Source organism: Pseudonaja textilis, chromosome 2 (genome assembly GCF_049901715.1).
Source record: "Pseudonaja textilis isolate UNSWEBS1 chromosome 2, rPseTex1.2, whole genome shotgun sequence".
NCBI classification, from domain to species: Eukaryota; Metazoa; Chordata; class Lepidosauria; order Squamata; family Elapidae; genus Pseudonaja; species Pseudonaja textilis.
The window spans coordinates 83,804,548-83,824,129 of NC_141991.1; the positions used below are offsets into that span (position 1 = coordinate 83,804,548).

The 19,582-nt window shown below is 34.4% G+C and overlaps 1 protein-coding gene across 5 annotated transcripts in view; it reads left to right on the plus strand.

The window, feature by feature from the left end:
* The window catches only part of RBM27 (RNA binding motif protein 27), a 41,046-nt gene extending 22,256 nt beyond the window's left edge, over positions 1-18,790 (plus strand). For all 5 annotated transcript variants that reach the window (XM_087924490.1, XM_026696407.2, XM_087924491.1 and 2 more), the window contains 12 exons: positions 1,218-1,365; positions 2,504-2,654; positions 3,794-4,102; positions 4,216-4,356; positions 8,062-8,184; positions 9,735-9,809; positions 9,936-10,100; positions 10,583-10,687; positions 10,777-10,968; positions 12,025-12,111; positions 12,481-12,591; positions 15,315-18,790. In XM_087924490.1, coding sequence (XP_087780616.1) covers positions 1,218-1,365; positions 2,504-2,654; positions 3,794-4,102; positions 4,216-4,356; positions 8,062-8,184; positions 9,735-9,809; positions 9,936-10,100; positions 10,583-10,687; positions 10,777-10,968; positions 12,025-12,111; positions 12,481-12,591; positions 15,315-15,401 — 1,694 coding nt within the window. In that variant the 3' untranslated portion in view covers positions 15,402-18,790. The remainder of the gene's footprint in view (positions 1-1,217; positions 1,366-2,503; positions 2,655-3,793; positions 4,103-4,215; positions 4,357-8,061; positions 8,185-9,734; positions 9,810-9,935; positions 10,101-10,582; positions 10,688-10,776; positions 10,969-12,024; positions 12,112-12,480; positions 12,592-15,314) is intronic.
* The last annotated feature ends 792 nt before the right edge of the window (positions 18,791-19,582 follow it).

Sequence of the window (19,582 nt, forward strand, 5' to 3'; positions counted from 1 at the left end):
AGTAATTCAGTTTATAAATGGTAGCTCAATCTAGACTGAAATGTCTGGGAAGGAGGGATTAAAATATTCAGCCTGTGTTAATGAACTCAATAAATGAGCACTAGAGGTTCCTATCACAGTTCCCAAGTTGTTGTTTTTTTACTTTATCCCTTGCAGTGAAACATTTTATTGAAATGTGTGGTTCTTGTTTCCTGTGTTATGCCAAACATTCTCTCTAAGAAACCATTATAAACTTGTAGTAATTTCAGAAATAATTTGGTACCAGTGAATGGAATGAATAAGTGGTATGCAGTACAGAGTGGATTTTTTTCTCATTAATTTGCTTTTAATGATATTTGTACATTCTACAAGAATATTACATATATGTTCAATTCATATATTTGTATGGATTTATTCAATTTGTGGCTCCTAAACATATAAACTAGAATGCATTTGTTGGCTGAAATCCACTCTCTAAAATTTGGTGGAGTATTTCTAACAAAAATAAGGATGTGAAATGAATTATTGAAAAGCACCCAAACACAAATGAAGGAAGAATAGGGATTGACTTACTGACTGATATTTAGCGGCCACCTGACTCACAGACTCTGAGCAGCTCACAAACAATAAAAGGAAAGGAAAAAAAAAGATGTCATAGAAAAAGACATACAAAATACATTTCTTGTGGTCATAAATGTTTATGTAGACATTTTGCCAATTGACCAACCTGATCGGGAAACAGATTGCTAGTAAGATCAGTAAAATAAACTCAAAAAGAAAAGAATTGACCAATTTGTGAAGCTTTGTTTTAGTAAATTAAATGAACAAGCAATATTTATTTTCAGAGGCATTCTGTGCAAATTTTACTATTGCTACCTATATGCAGTCTCTCTTATAATTGGGATTGTTACCAATTTTACATTGTTGGATTTTCACTCAAATTCTATTTCAGACAGGAAGAATGGCATCTCCAGCAAAAAGATTTCCAATTTTGCATGTTGTTTTATTTTCTGTTATGGAAGATCTGAACAATATAGAACAGGGGTGTCAAACCAGCAGCCTGTGGGGCAGATGCCACGCCCACCTAGCTCTGTGAAGAGAAAAAAGTCATGAAATGTCACGAGTTTGACACCCATGATATAGAAGTTTCAATACTATAGTAGCATTATATATAATTCCTACAGAAGAAATGTATGAGAGCAATGATGTGCTTCAAGTATATTTATCTTTTCTTCTAGCTGCTAATATTATCATACAAACCGAACCTCCAATTGGAATTGCAAGTAACAGCAGTAATGTATCCAGAGTGGTGCTTGAGCCAGACAATAGAAAGAGAATTTTGAACACTATAGAAGGGCCATCTCCAAAGAAACCGTGGATTGGAAAGTAAGGACCTCTGTTGCTAATTAATTACATAATTGAATCAAAATTAGAACTGTGGACCTGGAAATCAGAAATTGTTATGAACATTTTAGCTTAAATAAATTAATGCTTAAACGAGTATATATTGTGTCTATGGAGATTCTCAGTCATCCAGGTCATGGTTGTCCAAAAGGTGCCTTTTGAGGCAACTAGACTTTCTGGTTTTTCTTTGAAGGCGTTTCGCTTCTCATCCAAGAAGCTTCTTCATCTCTGACTGGATGGTGGGGAATGGAAGGATTTATATTCCTGCAGACAGCTAATCAGTTGCATTCTTTTAGAGTCTTTGAGGCCACTTGAAGGTTTGTCTGTGTCCTCAGAGTCACCTGAGTAGTGTGAATGGGTATGGAGCCATTTTGGCTGCAGGATGTTTTCTGTAAAGACTGGGGCAGGCTGTTAGGGATGAGTCTGTGTTGTCTACATCTCAAAATGGAGTGCAAATGGTTCCTGTAGTCAGTTTTTCTGGAAACCATTCATACTCCCATTCCCAAGAAAGCCCAGTTGCCTTCTGAAAAAGCACTTTTGGCATAGGGTATATTAGGTTATACATTACTGTCTATTTCATTTTTATCCCACTTTTTAATGTTTTTATAAATAACAAAAGGTGGTTAAATGTGTAATATTCCTTCTTTCTTCTATTTTCCATTTAATAATCACCACCACTATCCTGTGAGGGCTCTTTGAGGCAGCCAGGCAGCTTTCAGGACTAGAATTCACAGTCTCTTGGTTTCCAAACCAGCACCTTGAGCATTACACTATATTGGTTCTTATTTTAAATTTTAAACATAGCATAACAAACTGCTTGGGAAGCTCTGTAAATCATTTAAATAAATAAAAACTTTTAAAATAATGGGGTTTTTCAGTGAGAGTGCCAAGAAGAGGTAGAAAGCCTGTGGATAGTTCAGCCATACTCTGCTAAATGTAACCTGAATATAGCAAATTCTCTGCTTGCAGTTTTGTCACCACCATATTAGATTTGCTCTGCGAATGCTTTTGGCATTTTAATTCTTATATTAACAGGATTTAAAAATAAAATATTGCTGTTTTGCATAAATTAATTTTTTAAAAGAACGTATGAAGCCTTGTTTTCTTTCTTTTTCCTCAGACAAACTAATAACCAAAATAAGCCAGGATTCCTGAAGAAGAGCCAGTATACGAATACTAAATTGGAAGTTCGTAAAATACCACCAGAGCTGAACAATATTACTCAGTTGAATGAACATTTCAGCAAATTTGGAACAATTGTCAACATTCAGGTAAAATGAAACTTCCTTATGTACATTTCTATACAACAAGAGCTGATGGGTTTAAAATTGCATGGAGATTAGTCTGGGGAAAGTATCTGGAGAAATTTTGCAGCAATACAGACTATTGGCTAAGGAAACAAAGTGCCTTAGGAAATGGTATTCATCCATTTCTCAAACAGCAGGGGACAGACTTTGATCAGTGATGCCATAGTGACACTTCTCATTCTGTATTATATAGTGAAATGGGCAATCTTATGTTAAGAATGGTTGAGTACATTTTTTTTGTAACATGTTCGATGGTGGCACAATTAAATTTATTTCAGCTTGGATAAGAAAAATTACTTTTTCAATGTTTAGGGAAAAAACACGAAAGAAATGATGCTTTGTTATCATAATTGCCAATGTGTTCTGTTGTAAAAACTATCAGTTCTTCACTCAATGTTGCTTGAGTGCTTGTTTTTAGCACTTTTTTTTTGTAAAAAATTTTATTTGGGTTTTCACAAAACACAATCCAAATAAAATACCTTTTCTTGAGAATAACATGATCCCAGGTTATCACTTCTCCATACAGACCTAAACTCAATTTCATATTCATCTTTGTATTCTATTCCATATCTTACTACTATTTTAGCATTTTCTTGGTGATTTTTCCCTTCCCTCAGTTTTCTCAACCTTGTTTTTAATCATCTCAATCCTTTCTAAATTCAATTGTATATCTTTTTCTAAGTTTCAATATCTTTCAAATCATATTTATATTTTTGTCTGTCCTGTTTCAATTTCATATTTTCTTTTCTCTTTAAACAAATTTTCCGCTATAGTTTCTGATTGGAGTATGACACCTTTGTATCTTTTAGTTTTTGTCCGTTCAAATCTTATTTAAACTTCAATTTATACCTTTACAATTATAAGCACATTCTGTGCCACCTTCTGGCATTATATACAAATGGCATCAATTTAGAATTCCTGTACTTCAGTGTCGATGAAAATGCGGATAACAAATGCTTAAATACTGTTGCAAAGAATTTTGTAAAAGTATCTTACCAGAAATGATAGCTCTGAAATAAATTACAACTAGCAATTATGGCTTAGACATTTTGTTGTTATGTAATTAGACTTTGCAGATTAAAAAATGAATTTTTGTTCCTTAGGTTGCCTTTAAGAATGATCCCGAAGCTGCTCTAATTCAGTATTTAACGAACGATGAAGCCAGAAAAGCTATTTCTAGCACAGAGGCAGTGTTGAACAATAGGTTTATACGAGTATTGTGGCACCGGGAAAGCAACGAGCAGCAGCTCTTGCAACAGCAGCAACCGTCACAGCCGCAGCCACCACAGCTGCAGCAGCAGCAGCAGCAACAGCAGCAGCTGCCGCCAACACCACCTCTTCATCAACTGCATATGCAGCCGCAGGTTCTGGCACAGCCTCCACCTGTAACAGTGCACAGCAGTATGCCAAAGGTGTGGTGTTCTACTGTAACTTCAGTTCTTTGATCTTTCCAAATTCGGATCTTTGGGATCTATGATGGTGCAAAAAACAAATGCATAGTAACGTTTTTCTGTTTAATGTGCAGGTGGCTAAACCATTAACTGCAGGTGCCTATGTCTTTAACAAGGTTCCAGTTAAACATCGACTTGGAACAACCAGTGGAAATCAACCAGATTCTCCACATGTATTACTTAACCAGTCCAATGCTACTACAGAGGATGTTCAGGTAAGAGAAGTGGATTGAAGACATTCTGGTCTCAGGACAAAATACTACAAACGTAATCATGCAATACATTAATTACAAGCAATGATATTTTTAAAAAGGCTGCGCAATTATATTGGTTGAAAAACTGACATAACAAAGAGAGATTTAAGGAATGTTTTAAATGAAGATCTTATTTTTATTTTTAATATTTATTTCCTAATATATTGCTTCTACCTGTACAATTTTAATGGAAAATAAAATATAGATGTTTTAAGGTTTTGTGCTTTTAAAATTATGAATATATTTTTATTCTCCAAACTATGTGAAAAAATTTTTTATTGATTTGTTTGCTTTTCCATAGTTTCTGTGTTGTGTTGGTTATCACATTTTCTGTTTTCAGACTTTTTGATTACTATATGTTGCATCTTAAATTCAAGAGTTTTGTTCCAAGCTTGAAACAAAGCACTGTTTTAACAGTATTATTTTTAGTGTTCTAAACATGCTAAATCCTATGGTTTGGGGGTTTTCTTGTTTACTGTTTTGTTTTTAGTTAAAATTGACTTGTATACTGATTTTGTATATTGAGCTTTGGCAGTTTAAACATTGACTAAAATCAAAAAGGTATTAAATCTTTTGGAGGTGGTTTGCAAAATACAGTACATTGCCATGTTGTGCTTGGGTGGCCTTTTGAGAACAGTTGGCTAGAGGAAGAAGCCTCTCAAGCTTTTAATAAAAGATAGTGTCTAAGATAGTTTTTTATTTTTGTTATTTGATGTCATCATTGAGCTCTGGTGAAGTAAATGCAATTGGTTGTTGATTCCTCCTAAGCAGTGTGGCTGTTGTATTGAAAAAAAGATGATGGATGATCCCTCTTCCTACTTTTGTTAATCTCGAACACAAATAGAGAACATGCATTTGTTTCAAATTCCTATTGCTCTGTATAATAGAAATATCTGAATCTTTTTGAATCCTTAATTTGCTGAAATGGAATACTCAAAGCATTTTTTTTAACGTGTTCCATTGGACTGTTTTTGCCCAAGCATTTTTCCATTTAGTGGACACGTGTACTAAAAGAATTGACATGTTAATATCTATAATTACTTACAATGCATATAAGCTTTGTGAATAATAAATATATATGAACAATGTAAAATTGTATAATTATACAGTGCAATAATAATGCAACCAGATTTTTTCCTTGTGCAACGATATCACTTCCCCACTATCATGGACATAAAAAATATTTCATCAGATTGCTGCAACATACGATGCTTGTTGTCAGTAAGAAGATCAGCAAGCATTCAAAGCATGACAGCAGCAGGACAAGTCCAGAGAAAATCATGTGTTAGAAGACTACAAGGTGGCCATTATTAACCACATCACATTTCCTCCAATCCCGACATCCTGAACTGATGCCATATGGACTGCTCTCCTCAAGCCCATTATCATTTTTGCAAGAATACCTCTTGACACCGTGAGATTAAGTTGTCATTGAACCAACAAGCAGAAAGCATTGAAAAGAAGGTGGCTTACAGAACTGGTATGTGCAGAAGGCCAATAAAAACTGGCAAAAGTCAGTCACTGCAAGGAGAACAGCAAAGAAAACTCATAGAAGTCATAGCCAATCCCTTTGGGGACTAATACGAACTATTGGACACAAAGTGAAGCAGTCTATCGACTAGCAAAATTACATGCCAGGACATGCAATATGAACATTGAGCACTACCTATGGTTTGAAGACAAAATTGGGTAACAACATTAAGATGAATTCAAAATCTGGGAACACTGGCAGCAGTACTTTGATGAAATCTCTAGTATCAAATTTCCATACCCACCAATTTCTGATGGCTCATTTAATGCTAGCCCTGCAAGATATATCTTAAGAGGCTACCAAGGCTATCAACCACATGAAGAATTTGAAAGCCCCTGGCCCAGGCAGTCTGTCATGGTGGCTGGGCCACATAGTTACCCTCTTCAAGAACAAAGATGAGCTAGCAGACTGTTCCAACCACCAACCAATCCACTTCCTGTTGCATACAATGAAAATTTTTGAACAGATCCTCAACCAGCCATGACATCACTGAATTCCATATCAACCAGTGTAGTTTTATCAAAGGTTTGAGTACCACCAACATTATTTTACAGCTTGAATTCTTCAGCATAGAGAAAAGAAGAAACCTGGCTTTTTTTTGACCTGGAAAAGCTTTTGACCATGTTCTGCATCTGCTTTATGTTAATACCAGCAGCCAAGTATTATGCGTGGCCGGCCTTTCTGACAGCTTTCCTGTGACCATTGATGTGCACCAATGCTTAGCATTATTGCCATTGATGTTTATCCTCGTCATGGATATATTCATGCAAAAGGTCTGTGGAGAGTCATCCAGGTCATAGTTTTCCCCAAAGTGCTTTTTCAAGAGGCAACTGGACTTTCCTGTTTTTCTTTGAAGATGTTTCACTTCTCATCTGTGATTCTATTCCTGGCTAAGAAGCAAAACATCTTCAAAGAAAAACAAAAAAGTCCAGTTGCCTCTTGAAAAAGCACCTTTGGGACATTCATGCAAAACCTGCAGCACAATGGCCCTGGGCCTTGCTATATATCAATATCCTGCTCATATCTACCACCAGGGAAGAACTGCAGCACGGTATCTAGACACTGAAAATGATCATCTTAACCAATTCCGTTTGCATCTCACTATGAGGATGACCAAATATCTCGAGACCAATCAGAGCACCTCCATTATCCAGGTCAGCAGCAAAGATCTAGTGAGACAAACTCCTTAAGTTACTTAGGATCCTATTTGAAAAGTGATGGTGGCATTAATGAGGTAGTACGTATGCGAAGATGAATGCAACATGGCTGCGGAGAAGGAAGATCACTGCAGGACTCTTCAATAGGCATAGGCCAATTCATCTAAAACTGAAAGAATATAAATTGATGGTCCACTGGTAATGCTTGAATAGTGCCGAATGCCCTTTCCATGACATGGAGGTGTGCATGCTCCATTGGTCATTCGGCATTTCCCTTTTTGACCACATCAGCAATGATAAGTCCGCAGCAGATGAACATTGCACCAATAATACAAAATGTGGGAAAACTGCCTGCAGTGTTTGTGCTACATACTACAAACAACACCCAATATTGTCACCTGCAGTGCTCACAACTTTAACATTGATGGCAAATATCTGCGTAGAAAACCAAAGCAAAGATGGCAGAATGCAATGTGAGATATGAAAGTCATCGGCTTGCACCCGCTGGCTGGATTTGATTGCGTGAAATGGCATTGGTTAATCTGAAAAATGGACTCTATACCTGCAGGAAAACACTAGGTTGAAAAAGATTTGTATAGTGTATTCGTTCACAATTATTAAATTTTAGGGTGTTCTGGTACTTCATATCATTTCTAAATGGAGGAATAGCTTACCTAAATTAGAATAAATAGTTTTACTATAGCCACCAGTTTATCTTCTGTTTCTAAATATGATGACTTTAGCTTTTTTTTAATTTAAACCTACTTCTGATCAAATTTGGATGGATATGCAAAGTAAGTTGCAATTGTCATTGGTATTGTAGTGGCACCAATAGACAATCTAAATTTCAACCTTGCATAATCAGAAAAATACCTTCTGAGGATGTTTGTTTTGATCTTTTAAAATAATTACCATAAATAAATAGTAGCACAAAGTTTAATGGCACCATTAATGTGTTGTCATAATTGCTGCTTTCAGATGTTTCCTTCTTCAACGTCACATACAAAGATGGTTTACAGCTCTTCGAGTATGAAGACAGGAAATAAGTCTGGTACAGGAAATAAATCTCATGATGTCCAAGAAGTTCTTAAAAAGAAACAGGTAACAACATATAATTACAGGGTATTTAATAGCTGTAACCTTTGAATGGAATAGGATGTGCATCAACCACATGAAGAATTGTTTCTTGAAATATTCAGATAGTTCTTTCAGGTTTACTCTTTGGTTGGGAGAATTATGACTGAATATAATATCTGATTTTATAATCTTATCCAAACACTGTAAAGTCTGCCACTGTTCCTTGGCATTTGAAGTCCACAGAAGATCATCATCTCATAAGAAAGAAGAAGCTTGGGTTTCAAACTCAGTCAGAGTAATTAAAAAAAATACATTAATTCAACATTGAAGGATTACAGTTGTAGGAAAGTGAGAGACGACTAGAGCACTGTTTGCCACATTGAGGCACATTACAGGGTAGTTTGAATATAAACCTGAAGCTATTTATAGATATTCTTTGTTGACATGTAGGATGAAGGTCAGTAGGAGCAGCTTTCCACAAGACATGAATCCCAATCTGCATTTGAATTATTTGAAACCAAACCTTGGTTGTATCAGTGGTGAAAAATAATTACTGTTTTACAAGGAATTACAATGCTGCAGAAGAAAATAGCATAATCCAAATGACAATGTTTTGGATCATCTAAAGCAGCGGTCGCCAACCGGAGGGCTGCGAGAAAATTTTGATGGGCCACAAAGAAATCTCACCCCAGAGCACCCCTCCCCCAAAGCAATTAATCCAGGCTGCGCAGAAACACAAGGCTGTACCGCCCACACGGCCCGCGGGAACCCTCCCTGCCCACTCACTCCTTACCCAGCAAACTGGCCTGCTAAATTCCTTTTTTTCCTTTTTCCGACCATCATCTGTTCTGCTGTCCTGGGAGATTTAGATTAGCTAGGAAGCAGGAAATGGTTGGATTTCTTGCTTTCTAGCTAGTCTTTAGATCTTCGGCTCTGCTTTTAAGCACAGCGGAACCTCCCTTAGGACTGAAGGTTCTATTATTCAGTGCAGACTCACGGCAAGCAAATTTGAGAGATTGGGCTAGTCGATGGCAGATAGATCACTGAATGATTCTGTGAGCAACTCAATCTGCTTTGCCTGCTCTTTTTTATAAAAAAAAATCAATATTTACATACATGGTGTGTTGTGAGTTAATTTTGTGAGTTTGCTTGCTAGCAAATTTTATGAGTTTGCTTGTAAACAAATTTTATGTGACAGACTGAGCTAGCCAATGGCAGATAGATAGATCTCTGAATGAATCTGTGATTCTGTGAGCAACTCAACCTGCCTGCCTGCTTGCCTGATTTTGGGTAAAAGTTGCTCTTTTTTTATAAAAAATTCAATATTTATATAAATATTTACAATATTTACATGCAAGCCATGACCGCCCAGTCACATGACCACTAAGCCATGCCCAAAAATTAGGCCACACCCACAGAACCAGCTAATAGTCCCTGGGATTTAAAATTATGAGTTTGGTGGTCCCTGAGGTCCAAAAGGTTGGCGACCCCTGATCTAAAGATAAGATTTATATTTCTTTATTGTATATAAGTAAGGTCAACCATTTTTACTTTAATGTTTTTTTTCTTGGTAGGAGGCAATGAAATTGCAACAAGACATGAGAAAGAAACAGCAGGAAATGTTGGAGAAACAAATAGAATGTCAAAAGGTATGACTGAATTGTTTAACATTAACTTCTAAGTTTAAAGTTTGTACATAACTTGTAAACATATTTAATGGATTGTGTGTAAAATCTTTTCAGAATAGCATGGTATTTTTATTTTGACTTTCATAGATGCTAATATCAAAATTGGAAAAGAATAAAACCATGAAACCAGAAGAAAGAGCAGAGATAATGAAGACTCTGAAAGAGCTAACAGGAAAAATTTCTCAGTTAAAAGATGAATTAAAAACTTCCTCTGTTGTTTCTACAACATCAAAGCTAAAGTCTAAAACTGAAGTAAGTTATACAATTGTTTTAACATGTTTCTATTTTAAAATATGCAGTTGATGCAATGCCTATGGCTAAGAAGTAGCTTTTGCTTACAAACTATTACATGAATTTAGGCATTTATAAAAGGTGCTACTTCTTTCAATATTTTAATTTTGTTATATATCTTTCATATTTCTTTTCATTGTTCAGTCAAAACTGAAATCTTCAGATTTTTATCTAAGACCACTAATTACCCAAGACATTTTATGTGGTCTGAATCAGCACTATATTAGTATTACATCCATTCTTTTGGTTATATCTCTTAACATAGATTTATTTAGTTTTTGCTATTTTGCACATTTTGGAATTCCCCCCTCCCAAATCCCATAAGATACAACTTATCATGATGTTTTCCCTAGAATATTGAGAAATTGAAACCTAAGTGATAATGTATAAAAATGTAGAAGAAAATAAATGAATTCTTTGCTACCACTTCTCTCCTTTCAAAGGCACAAAAAGAACTCTTAGATGCAGAATTGGACTTACATAAAAGATTGTCTTCTGGGGAAGATACAACTGAACTGAGAAAAAAACTTAGTCAATTACAGGTGGAGGTAAGTTTGTAGAGTAGAGTGCTATCTTGATTCTGGTGTTAGGTATCCACAATATCCACAAACAATTGACGTATATTCCTTTTGCCCAGGCGGCTCGTTTAGGAATCCTACCTGTTGGTCGGGGAAAAGCGATGTCAGCTCAAACTAGAGGAAGAGGAAGAGGTCGTGGAGGGAGAGGAAGAGGTATTTTGAATCACATGGTAGTGGACCACCGCCCCAAAGCACTAACAATTGGAGGCTTTGTGGAAGAAGAGAAAGATGAAGTGCTGCAACATTTCTCAGTAAGTTAGCAGTTTGTAACTAAAACTAAATATACTTCAGTTTCTGTGCAGTGTTCTAGAATAATATAAAGACATGAGTGTCCTAAAAGTGAACTAACTTCACTTCAATTACAGCTGCAGGCATTGTTTTAGTACTTATCTGTACTTAATCATTTGACCATATGTTGTTCAGTATATTTTTTTAATATCCGTAAGTGGAACTGTTAACTGGACAATCTTGCCGATGTTTGTTAGTTATGGAATTAATGTAACTTTCACTGCCTTTACACTCCAGTGAATGTGCCTAACTATCAACATCAGTTTGCTTTAATGCTGGAGGTTAATACCAACTAATTATCACAGATTTGATTCTTTACAGACAATTAAGTGATTTTTTTTTTACCAACTACAAATAGCAATTTGATAAACAGTTTTTGTCTGAACCACCACTTTCTCTTTCATTGCTTAAAATTTCTCAAAAACAAGGACATAGTTGAAAAGCATTTCTAAATGTAAAATAAGTATCACATCAATTATATAAATAAATATTTATTTCTTAATTTGAGTTTCAAAGATACTATAATTTAGAAACTCTGGCTAAAACATTATATGTGCCTGATGAAGAATGTGCTCCATTAAACACCACAGAAATTCTTTTAAAATAAAATACACATAGGATCAGATTTGCAACCAAAATGATGTTTTTTGAAAAACATCTTCTCATGCTATCACCCTGGCATTAGTTTATGAGCAATTATGTATACTTTTCTTATATATTTGGGGACTAAAATGGTTCCTAAAACACTAAGAAAAAAGATTGTTGTCCAAGAACATGAATTTTATTGAGAAAGATCAAAGGCTTCTCTATAGCAAATTCTTATAGCAAAGCCAAAGGTTTTCTAAATGTCTTGGTCTACATCTCCCATTGACCATCTTAAGTTTGAACCAGTGATTAGAAATTTAAGGTCCAAACATTTGGAAGGCATCAGGTTGTCTATGTATAATCACTAACAATACATTGATCGTTATTTTTTTTAGCAGTGAAAGAAAGTAAATCTCAATCTTTTGTGTTTTCAGCAATTTGGAGATATTGAAGGCCTTCAAGAGGAGGAATCTCCTTTAAGTGTTGTTTTGACATTTAAATCCCGCTCTGAAGCTGAAAACGTATGTAAACATGGTTTAAATTTTTAAGGAATGTTTTACGACTCTCTATATCCAGTTTTTTTAAGGCAAACATATTCTGTAATTGAAAGTACCAGCAAATATATACTGGTTTCAGATGAACTATTTTCAGGCATTAAATGTTTAAATCCTGTTGCTCTGTTTAAACGGATAAGCCAGTTACTAATATTTAACTTAAATTATCAGAAAAGAATTTAGATTTGCTCATATGGAAAGTGATGATTATACAATGCAAAGAGTTTTGATCAATCACTGTAGAGTTAATAGAGATCTTTCTGACATGCTGTATAGCCATTGATTTATCCTAGTATATAACACACATTGTTTTCTTACTTAAATATTCCATTTTAGGCTGCCAATCAAGGTTTAAAGTTTAAAGACCGACGACTTCAGATATCATGGCATAAACCTAAATTACCCTCTGTGTCTACAGAAACTGAGGAGGAAGAGCCCAAGGAAGAGGTATTAGAATAATGTTTGAATAGCTTGTCCTTTAAAATTTCTTTAAAACTAGCTGGTTTTGCTGTACACAGCAGCAACATGAACTGATGGTCAATCTGCTCTGGTCAATAGGAATTCCATTTTGCTCATCAGAAAACTATGAAAACTCATCAGATCACACTATGAAGACTGTACTTGATGCTGAAACAACAAGCTAGTGGGCCTATTATGCTGCCCAATCATTTCTCTTGCCAAACCTGCTGAATTTTTTTTTTTTCAGATATGCTTTTGATCCCAGAACAATGATCCTGGTAGACTTCAGTATTCATCCTGAGAAGCCCTCAGGGAAACATATAGTATGACAGTTATAAGTCTATCTTGAGCTGTCATCAGATTCAGTAATAGAGAGATGCATATCTTTGATTTAGTTTTGCTTCAAGTCATGAAGAGGTTACGTTGGAAGGGAAATTTCAGTTCTCATGGCCAATGTCTGGTAAAGTTCACCATTGCTTTTCTATCATCTGTTGATCACTTAAGGTTGTCTCCCATTGAGACCTAGGGAATTTGATGGGTTTGTAAACATTTGAAAAAAAAAAATTCAGAAAACAAATCCAATATTTCTTTCAAGACCTTATTGACATTAGGAATGGGAAATATCAGTGTATCGTTTGTACAGTCACCCTCAAATGTTTCTCCAATATTTTGGCATCTGAGCTTCTTGGATTTCTGGGGACCTCTCAATAATGAATTAAACTGGAAGGTGGCAAGAATGCAAATAGTGTAATTAAGAGGCAATTAAGCATGAATTAATGCATATAATCATATCTGCCTTGTGGCTTTTGTTACATTCTCAAATGACCATATAGTGGAGCTCTTTAAAATATTTAAGGTTTATGGACAAGTTGGTTCTAACTCTTGGGTTTTCCACATATTGTCCAGATTTTTTAGCTTCCTTTGCTTATATAGGTTAACTGAAAAGAGTTGATAGAATAAATAATGGATATTGTCATGTATTCTTCCATGTTGGAATGATACTGCCAGCCTTAAGAAAGCAAACTCATTCCTGTAGTAATCTCCATGGATTCAAATGGTCTTGTCAACGTTATTTATTGTTATTGTGTTTTTTCCGTCTGAGTTTACGCCTGGTTTGAGAACACAGAATAAGCAATATGTTCACTATTTTATAACATGACAAATGGAATACAGCTCTGTTGATCCTGCTTGGACATCTCTGGTTTCTTTGACATGTGAAAGGAGAGTACTAGGATTAATTAGCATATGTTAGTCTAGCCATAAGCCATTGTTCTGTTCTCCATGGGATTTAACATCAATGTGAAACTGCTGGAATGATCATCAGGAATTTCTAGCAGCAAGGTTACTAAGCAAAGATTGTGCATGTGTTAGAACCCTATTGACGTAACTGCCTTGGTTGCCAATTGGCTATTGAACTAGAACGCCTTAAGAGGGTATCTGACATTACAGATAGTAACCATTGCCATTACAGATAGTTCAAAAATCCTTGTGGGGATGTCTTGAAGAATTGAATGCCATTTTGTGGTTCCTGACAATTAGGAGTTTTCTGTAGTATCTATGGAGATTCTCAGTTGTCCCAAAAGTGCTTTTTCAAGAGGCAACTGGACTTCCTTGAAGACATTTCGCTTCTCATCCAAGAAGGTTCTTCAGTTTCTTCACAGCTGAAGAAGTCCAGTTGTCACTTGAAAAAGCACCTTTGGGACTTCTTTGTGGTGGTGCCTCTGGGGATAATTAGGAGGAATATTATGTACATCACCCTGAACAAAAACAGAATATAAAGCAAATCAGTAGATGCATTCATGAGGCACCTACAGGTACATCTACATATTTCAGCCACCTATTGAAGATTGTCTCTTCATCATGCCTTCCCTCTACAAATATTGTTTGCATAGCTCTCTTTTACTTTTATTATCTTTCTGCCGTCAACTTTGTAATGAATGCTATTTTATGTTTTAATTTATGTTTCTGCATTTTCATTATTCTGTTGTAAATTATGCTGAATTTTAAACTAACGCAATGTGATATGTACATGTACTGCTAATAATAATATTTGCATACAAACATTTTAATGCTAATACTTTGAAAGGCATCAATTGATAGCAAATATTTTTTAAAAAAAATTAGTAGACTGTGTTTTATTATGAAATATTCCTGATCTATAATTTGCTAATATTATAAGTAAAGCTACTTGAAATGAGTTAGTCCAAAGAGGAAACCAAAACCTATAAACACTACCTTTATTTGTAAGGTTACTGTAGCAGAATCTTTCAAGTCTAAGAGTACTTCTTCCCTTCTGACATGTTATCTCACCCTCATTCCTTCTGTGGGCTGAGGTATCTCCTGTCTGGCCATTCTCCAGGCTGCTGTTCTTCCTCCTTTGTCCTTTCTGCCAAGGTTATTCTCACAGCCCATTACAGGATGAATCAAGCATTAGACAAGTATTTCTTTAAAAAATGTTTTACTTGTACTCTTTCCAGAATGAGATGGTGATCTCTAAATTTGATAAATAAATATAATTAATTGATTTCATAGTATTCAGTATTGCTGCCATTTCACAGCTAGAATTTTTGTTAGTATTTCTTTGCATGGTTGATTCCAAAGTGGCTAGATTTCTCTGGAGATCATTCCAAGAAGAAATGTATTTTACAGTCCTTATGAAAGACTAAAATCACTATAATTTTATAACCACATTAAATTTTATCTTTCTTTAGGAGACAGAAACATCAGATTTATTTCTACCTGAAGATGATGATGATGAAGATGAAGATGAAGATGAATCCCGCTCTTGGAGAAGATGAAACTTCAAGAGGAAGCATATAATTTTTGAATTGTTCGAACTCAAATTTTTAAAAAAATATTTAAAGGAAATCCATGAGCCAAAAATCTGTTTTTGTTTTTTATAAATATATACATTAAGATAACAAATGTGTTTGATATGTAAACTTAGCAAGCAAGTAGCTATGATCAGCCAAAGGCCCAGAGCTTCTACAAAGCTGTAAAAATGGTTGTGATCTTATAAAAGTGAAATATATCAGTCCTTCAAGCCCAACCTTTGTTCATTCTGATTTTAAAGTATCAATTTGTTTTATTAAATATTAATGACTTCATAGTTAATTTAGAATTCCTTTCATTGGATGGCAGGCAGCTTAAGTAAATCTCGACTGAAAAACAATCAGGAATTGCACATATGTTTGTGAACAAGCTGTTTTTCATATATTCCACTATTTGAAATATGGTTATCAGAATAATAATAGCATTGGTGATAGTGATTTCTTTATTTCTTTCCCATCTTTAAACATTTTAATTGCCATTAGGAATGCACCTAACCAACTACTTCTGCTCTGATTTCACATTTTAGTTCAGTGGAACGTATCGGCCTTAAAATCTATTTAAAATGACAACAGCAGGAATATTTTTAACAGTATTGGTAATGTGAAATTTCTTGTTTTGAAAATGCCCTATCTATAGAACTCGCTTCAGGGTAATTAATAGCTGCATTTTATTTTTTAAGGAAAAGCCAATGCACTGTTCCAAGTAATATATTTCCTGCAACCCACAGAATTGCAAATCAAAAACAATCTTGATTTAAAATAATAGATACTAAGCCAGCACTTAGAATAATATTGTAGGTTCATGTTATAACACATTAAAAATTAACGTTGAGTTGAGGAAAAAAAGTAAAACACTGATTTAAGCATTTTTTATCTGTATGCTGATAAAAATGTGTCTAGTCTTCCCCCTTTTTTAAAAAAACACCGAATACCGGTGGTTCATGGTGTAGATTTGGTAGAGTTTGTTACTTTTTTTTTTACTGCAAGGGCAATAGATCTTTATAACCCATGTCTCTTGCTGCTATTAAATATAAATATGTCCTCCAGCGAGTCATCTCTTAGTGCTTTTGTACGCTGTGTCTCATAGTCAGCAGTGAGGAAGTGTAGCTGTCTGATACAGCTCCCAGATATAGGACATGCTGACTGTGACTTTAAGGAGAGCAGTTTAGAAATACTTGAAGGGCCATTGTTATCCCCATCCTAGCCATAGGTCAGAGCAGCAGGTTATGCAAGGAGCATATGATGTCACTGCATTTAAGTTAAGATTGATGAAGCAAGGCAAACATTACTATTATCAATTCCCATGATACCTCTGCATTCATTAATTCAAAAATTTAATTGTATCTTTCAGGTTTTTTACATTCAGATTAGCATAGTGGTACTTGAATCTAAATGACCGAACACCCTAATTAGGTTTCAAGTTTCGGGTCTTGCTACCAGAACTTTTTTTTTCCCTTCCTCCCATTTTGGGAACTATGTACATTGTTATAAAAGCACATCCCATTTGAATTCCATCCATAAGTGAATAAGAGAGGATGCCACCAGCTCTTATTTGCCCTTTATGTAAAGGCCTTTGTGTTCTAGATTATTGCTACATTCCTACTAATGTTGAATCTCAGTGAATTAAGTTATGACAATAAAGCACGAATATTGCACATTCTTTAACAGGCAAAGCCTTGCTTTTCTCCCGTTGCCTGTGATATCTTTAGAATGCTTATGGCTCAGTATGTAGCCATCACATATATTGACCCAGCAAGAAAAACGCTTGAATCTGGACAGTTAGTTAATAATAGAGGGAACAAAGGGTTTATGTATACATATATAGAGATACATATACATACATACATACATACATACATACATACATAATATGTGTGTGTGTGTGTGTGTGTGTGTAGATATATATATATTTCTTTTTATATATATATATATATATATATATATATATATATATATATATGCGTGTGTGTATAGATATATATATATTTCATATATATATATATATATATATATATATATGTATATATATGTATGTATATATATATATATTGTACAGGGTTTTTTCTTAGAACTGTATAATTTTGTAAATATTTTTGCTTTTTTGTGTACTAAAAACTACCAGCATCTAGATTTCCATAAGAATTCTTGTATTTTTGTATCTAGAAGATTACAGTTGACTGAACGAAGCTGTAAGAGAAATTTCCGTAGCTTTTGGAACAATTAGACTGGATGGGATTCCTTTTCATATGGTTTTAGATAACTTTTGTTAGCATGCTGTTCAGGAGAGAATGAATATCTTTACTCAAAAGTGTTAGCTTTTTTCATGGAGAAGAGATGAGGCTAACAGAGAGATTTATTAAACTTTTTCCCATCTTTGCTTTCTTTCCTGTTTTTTTCAGTATAAGTTGACACACATGAATCCTCTAATGACAACTTAAATGTAATTTCTCAGCCTAGAAGCACAAAACTGAGTTGTGCCCCTAAATTTATGTATTGAAAGCATACTATTGTGTTACTGAGGATGTAAGTAATGGGCACATAGTGGTAACTCACTTAAAAAGAAAATAGGAAACTAGTTCAAAGTGACCTTCATTTTGATGTAGCTATGAAACTCCCTGTGTTGTGTATTAGAACTTGGTTTAAAAAAAACAATTGTGTTACTGGGTAACTTCTGGTACCACCTGCTGTGAAATTGTCCTTTTCATAATCATAAGCCATAACAAAAAGCATAGTATAAATACACCCGCAAAGTACCTTGAAAGCTAGGTATTCTAATAAAACTTTACTATATAAATATATATAAAAAAATATCCCTTTCTAACCACTTAGCAATGTATCACTCTATTGGCATTAAGAAGAATGTCATAATGTAAATGCTCAGTAAATCATCCCCTTAAAGCTTTACAAATATTAATGCTACTACTATATAAACTGTTGGTTTAACTGTGGTGTATTTTTTAATCTTTACATATAAAAATGCACAGCATCTGAAACTTCAAAAACAAAGAAACCATAATCGCCCACTTACAGTGGAGATGCTTCAACATTTTTAATGAAATCATGTGAAAAGGAATATTAAATTCCTCTCAATGTACATTAACTTGTATTATAGTTTTTACAAGATTGTGAACTTGTGTAATAGTACATTAGGAGATATTGTTGGATTTCTAACTGTTTATACATTTAAATTCATACATGTAATGTTTGTTTTATTGATTACACTTTGAATTTCTAAGATGCATGTTGACTTTTTGCAATAAAGAGATAACATGGAATGGTTTAAAATTTAAAAAAAAAAAGTTTGAATTGAAATTTGGAAAAGTAACCATTCCAGAGAAAAAAATATACTCAGAAAACAGTTGTATTGCTTTCTTTCTTTAAAGATATGTACATCTGTGGATGCGTGCATATGATGTGTGTACGTGTGTATATGTATATGAATATGTGTTTATAAGGTTTATCATTACCAACCTTAAAACACATATATTTTGCTGCTCCAAAGCTTAGAGTAACTCATAATAAAACAATCCAGGATCTATCCAAGAGACAAAATAGTTTCGTGACTATGGCCAAAATCAATATTGCATTTTTCGTCCTAAGTTAAATTTATTGAATTTAATGTATCATAAAAATAAGTGATGGTATCATCTTCTTAAATAAGCTATATAATGATACAAAATGTTGACTATTAACAATAGTGACCAGCTGAAGAATACATAAACCTTAAAGCAATATAGCAGAGAAAAGCTGAGATTGCATTTTTAGTTTAGAATTAGGAAAAGAGCTGACTCAGAAAACATTTCTCTATAAAAAGCTGCTTTCTCCGAAGTGTCAGTACATTATTCCTCCAACATATTTCTTTAGAAGTTCCTAAATTATGAATTTGGCATGTTGGAATTCCCTGAGATATGATTGTAGATATTTTAAAGACTTATGTAAATCCTAAGTTTACATGCAAAGAAATGGAATTATACACTTACAAAACAGTTCTGACCCACTGCCCCAGATAAGTTCATTATTCTTTATCATACAAAAGAAGCATTTATCACTCAAATAAATCTTACCTGCCCTATAATGTGTAATTGTCAGGAAGTGAAGAAATTCCATGCTGAGAATCTTACTCCACTGAATCAATGCTATACCGATGG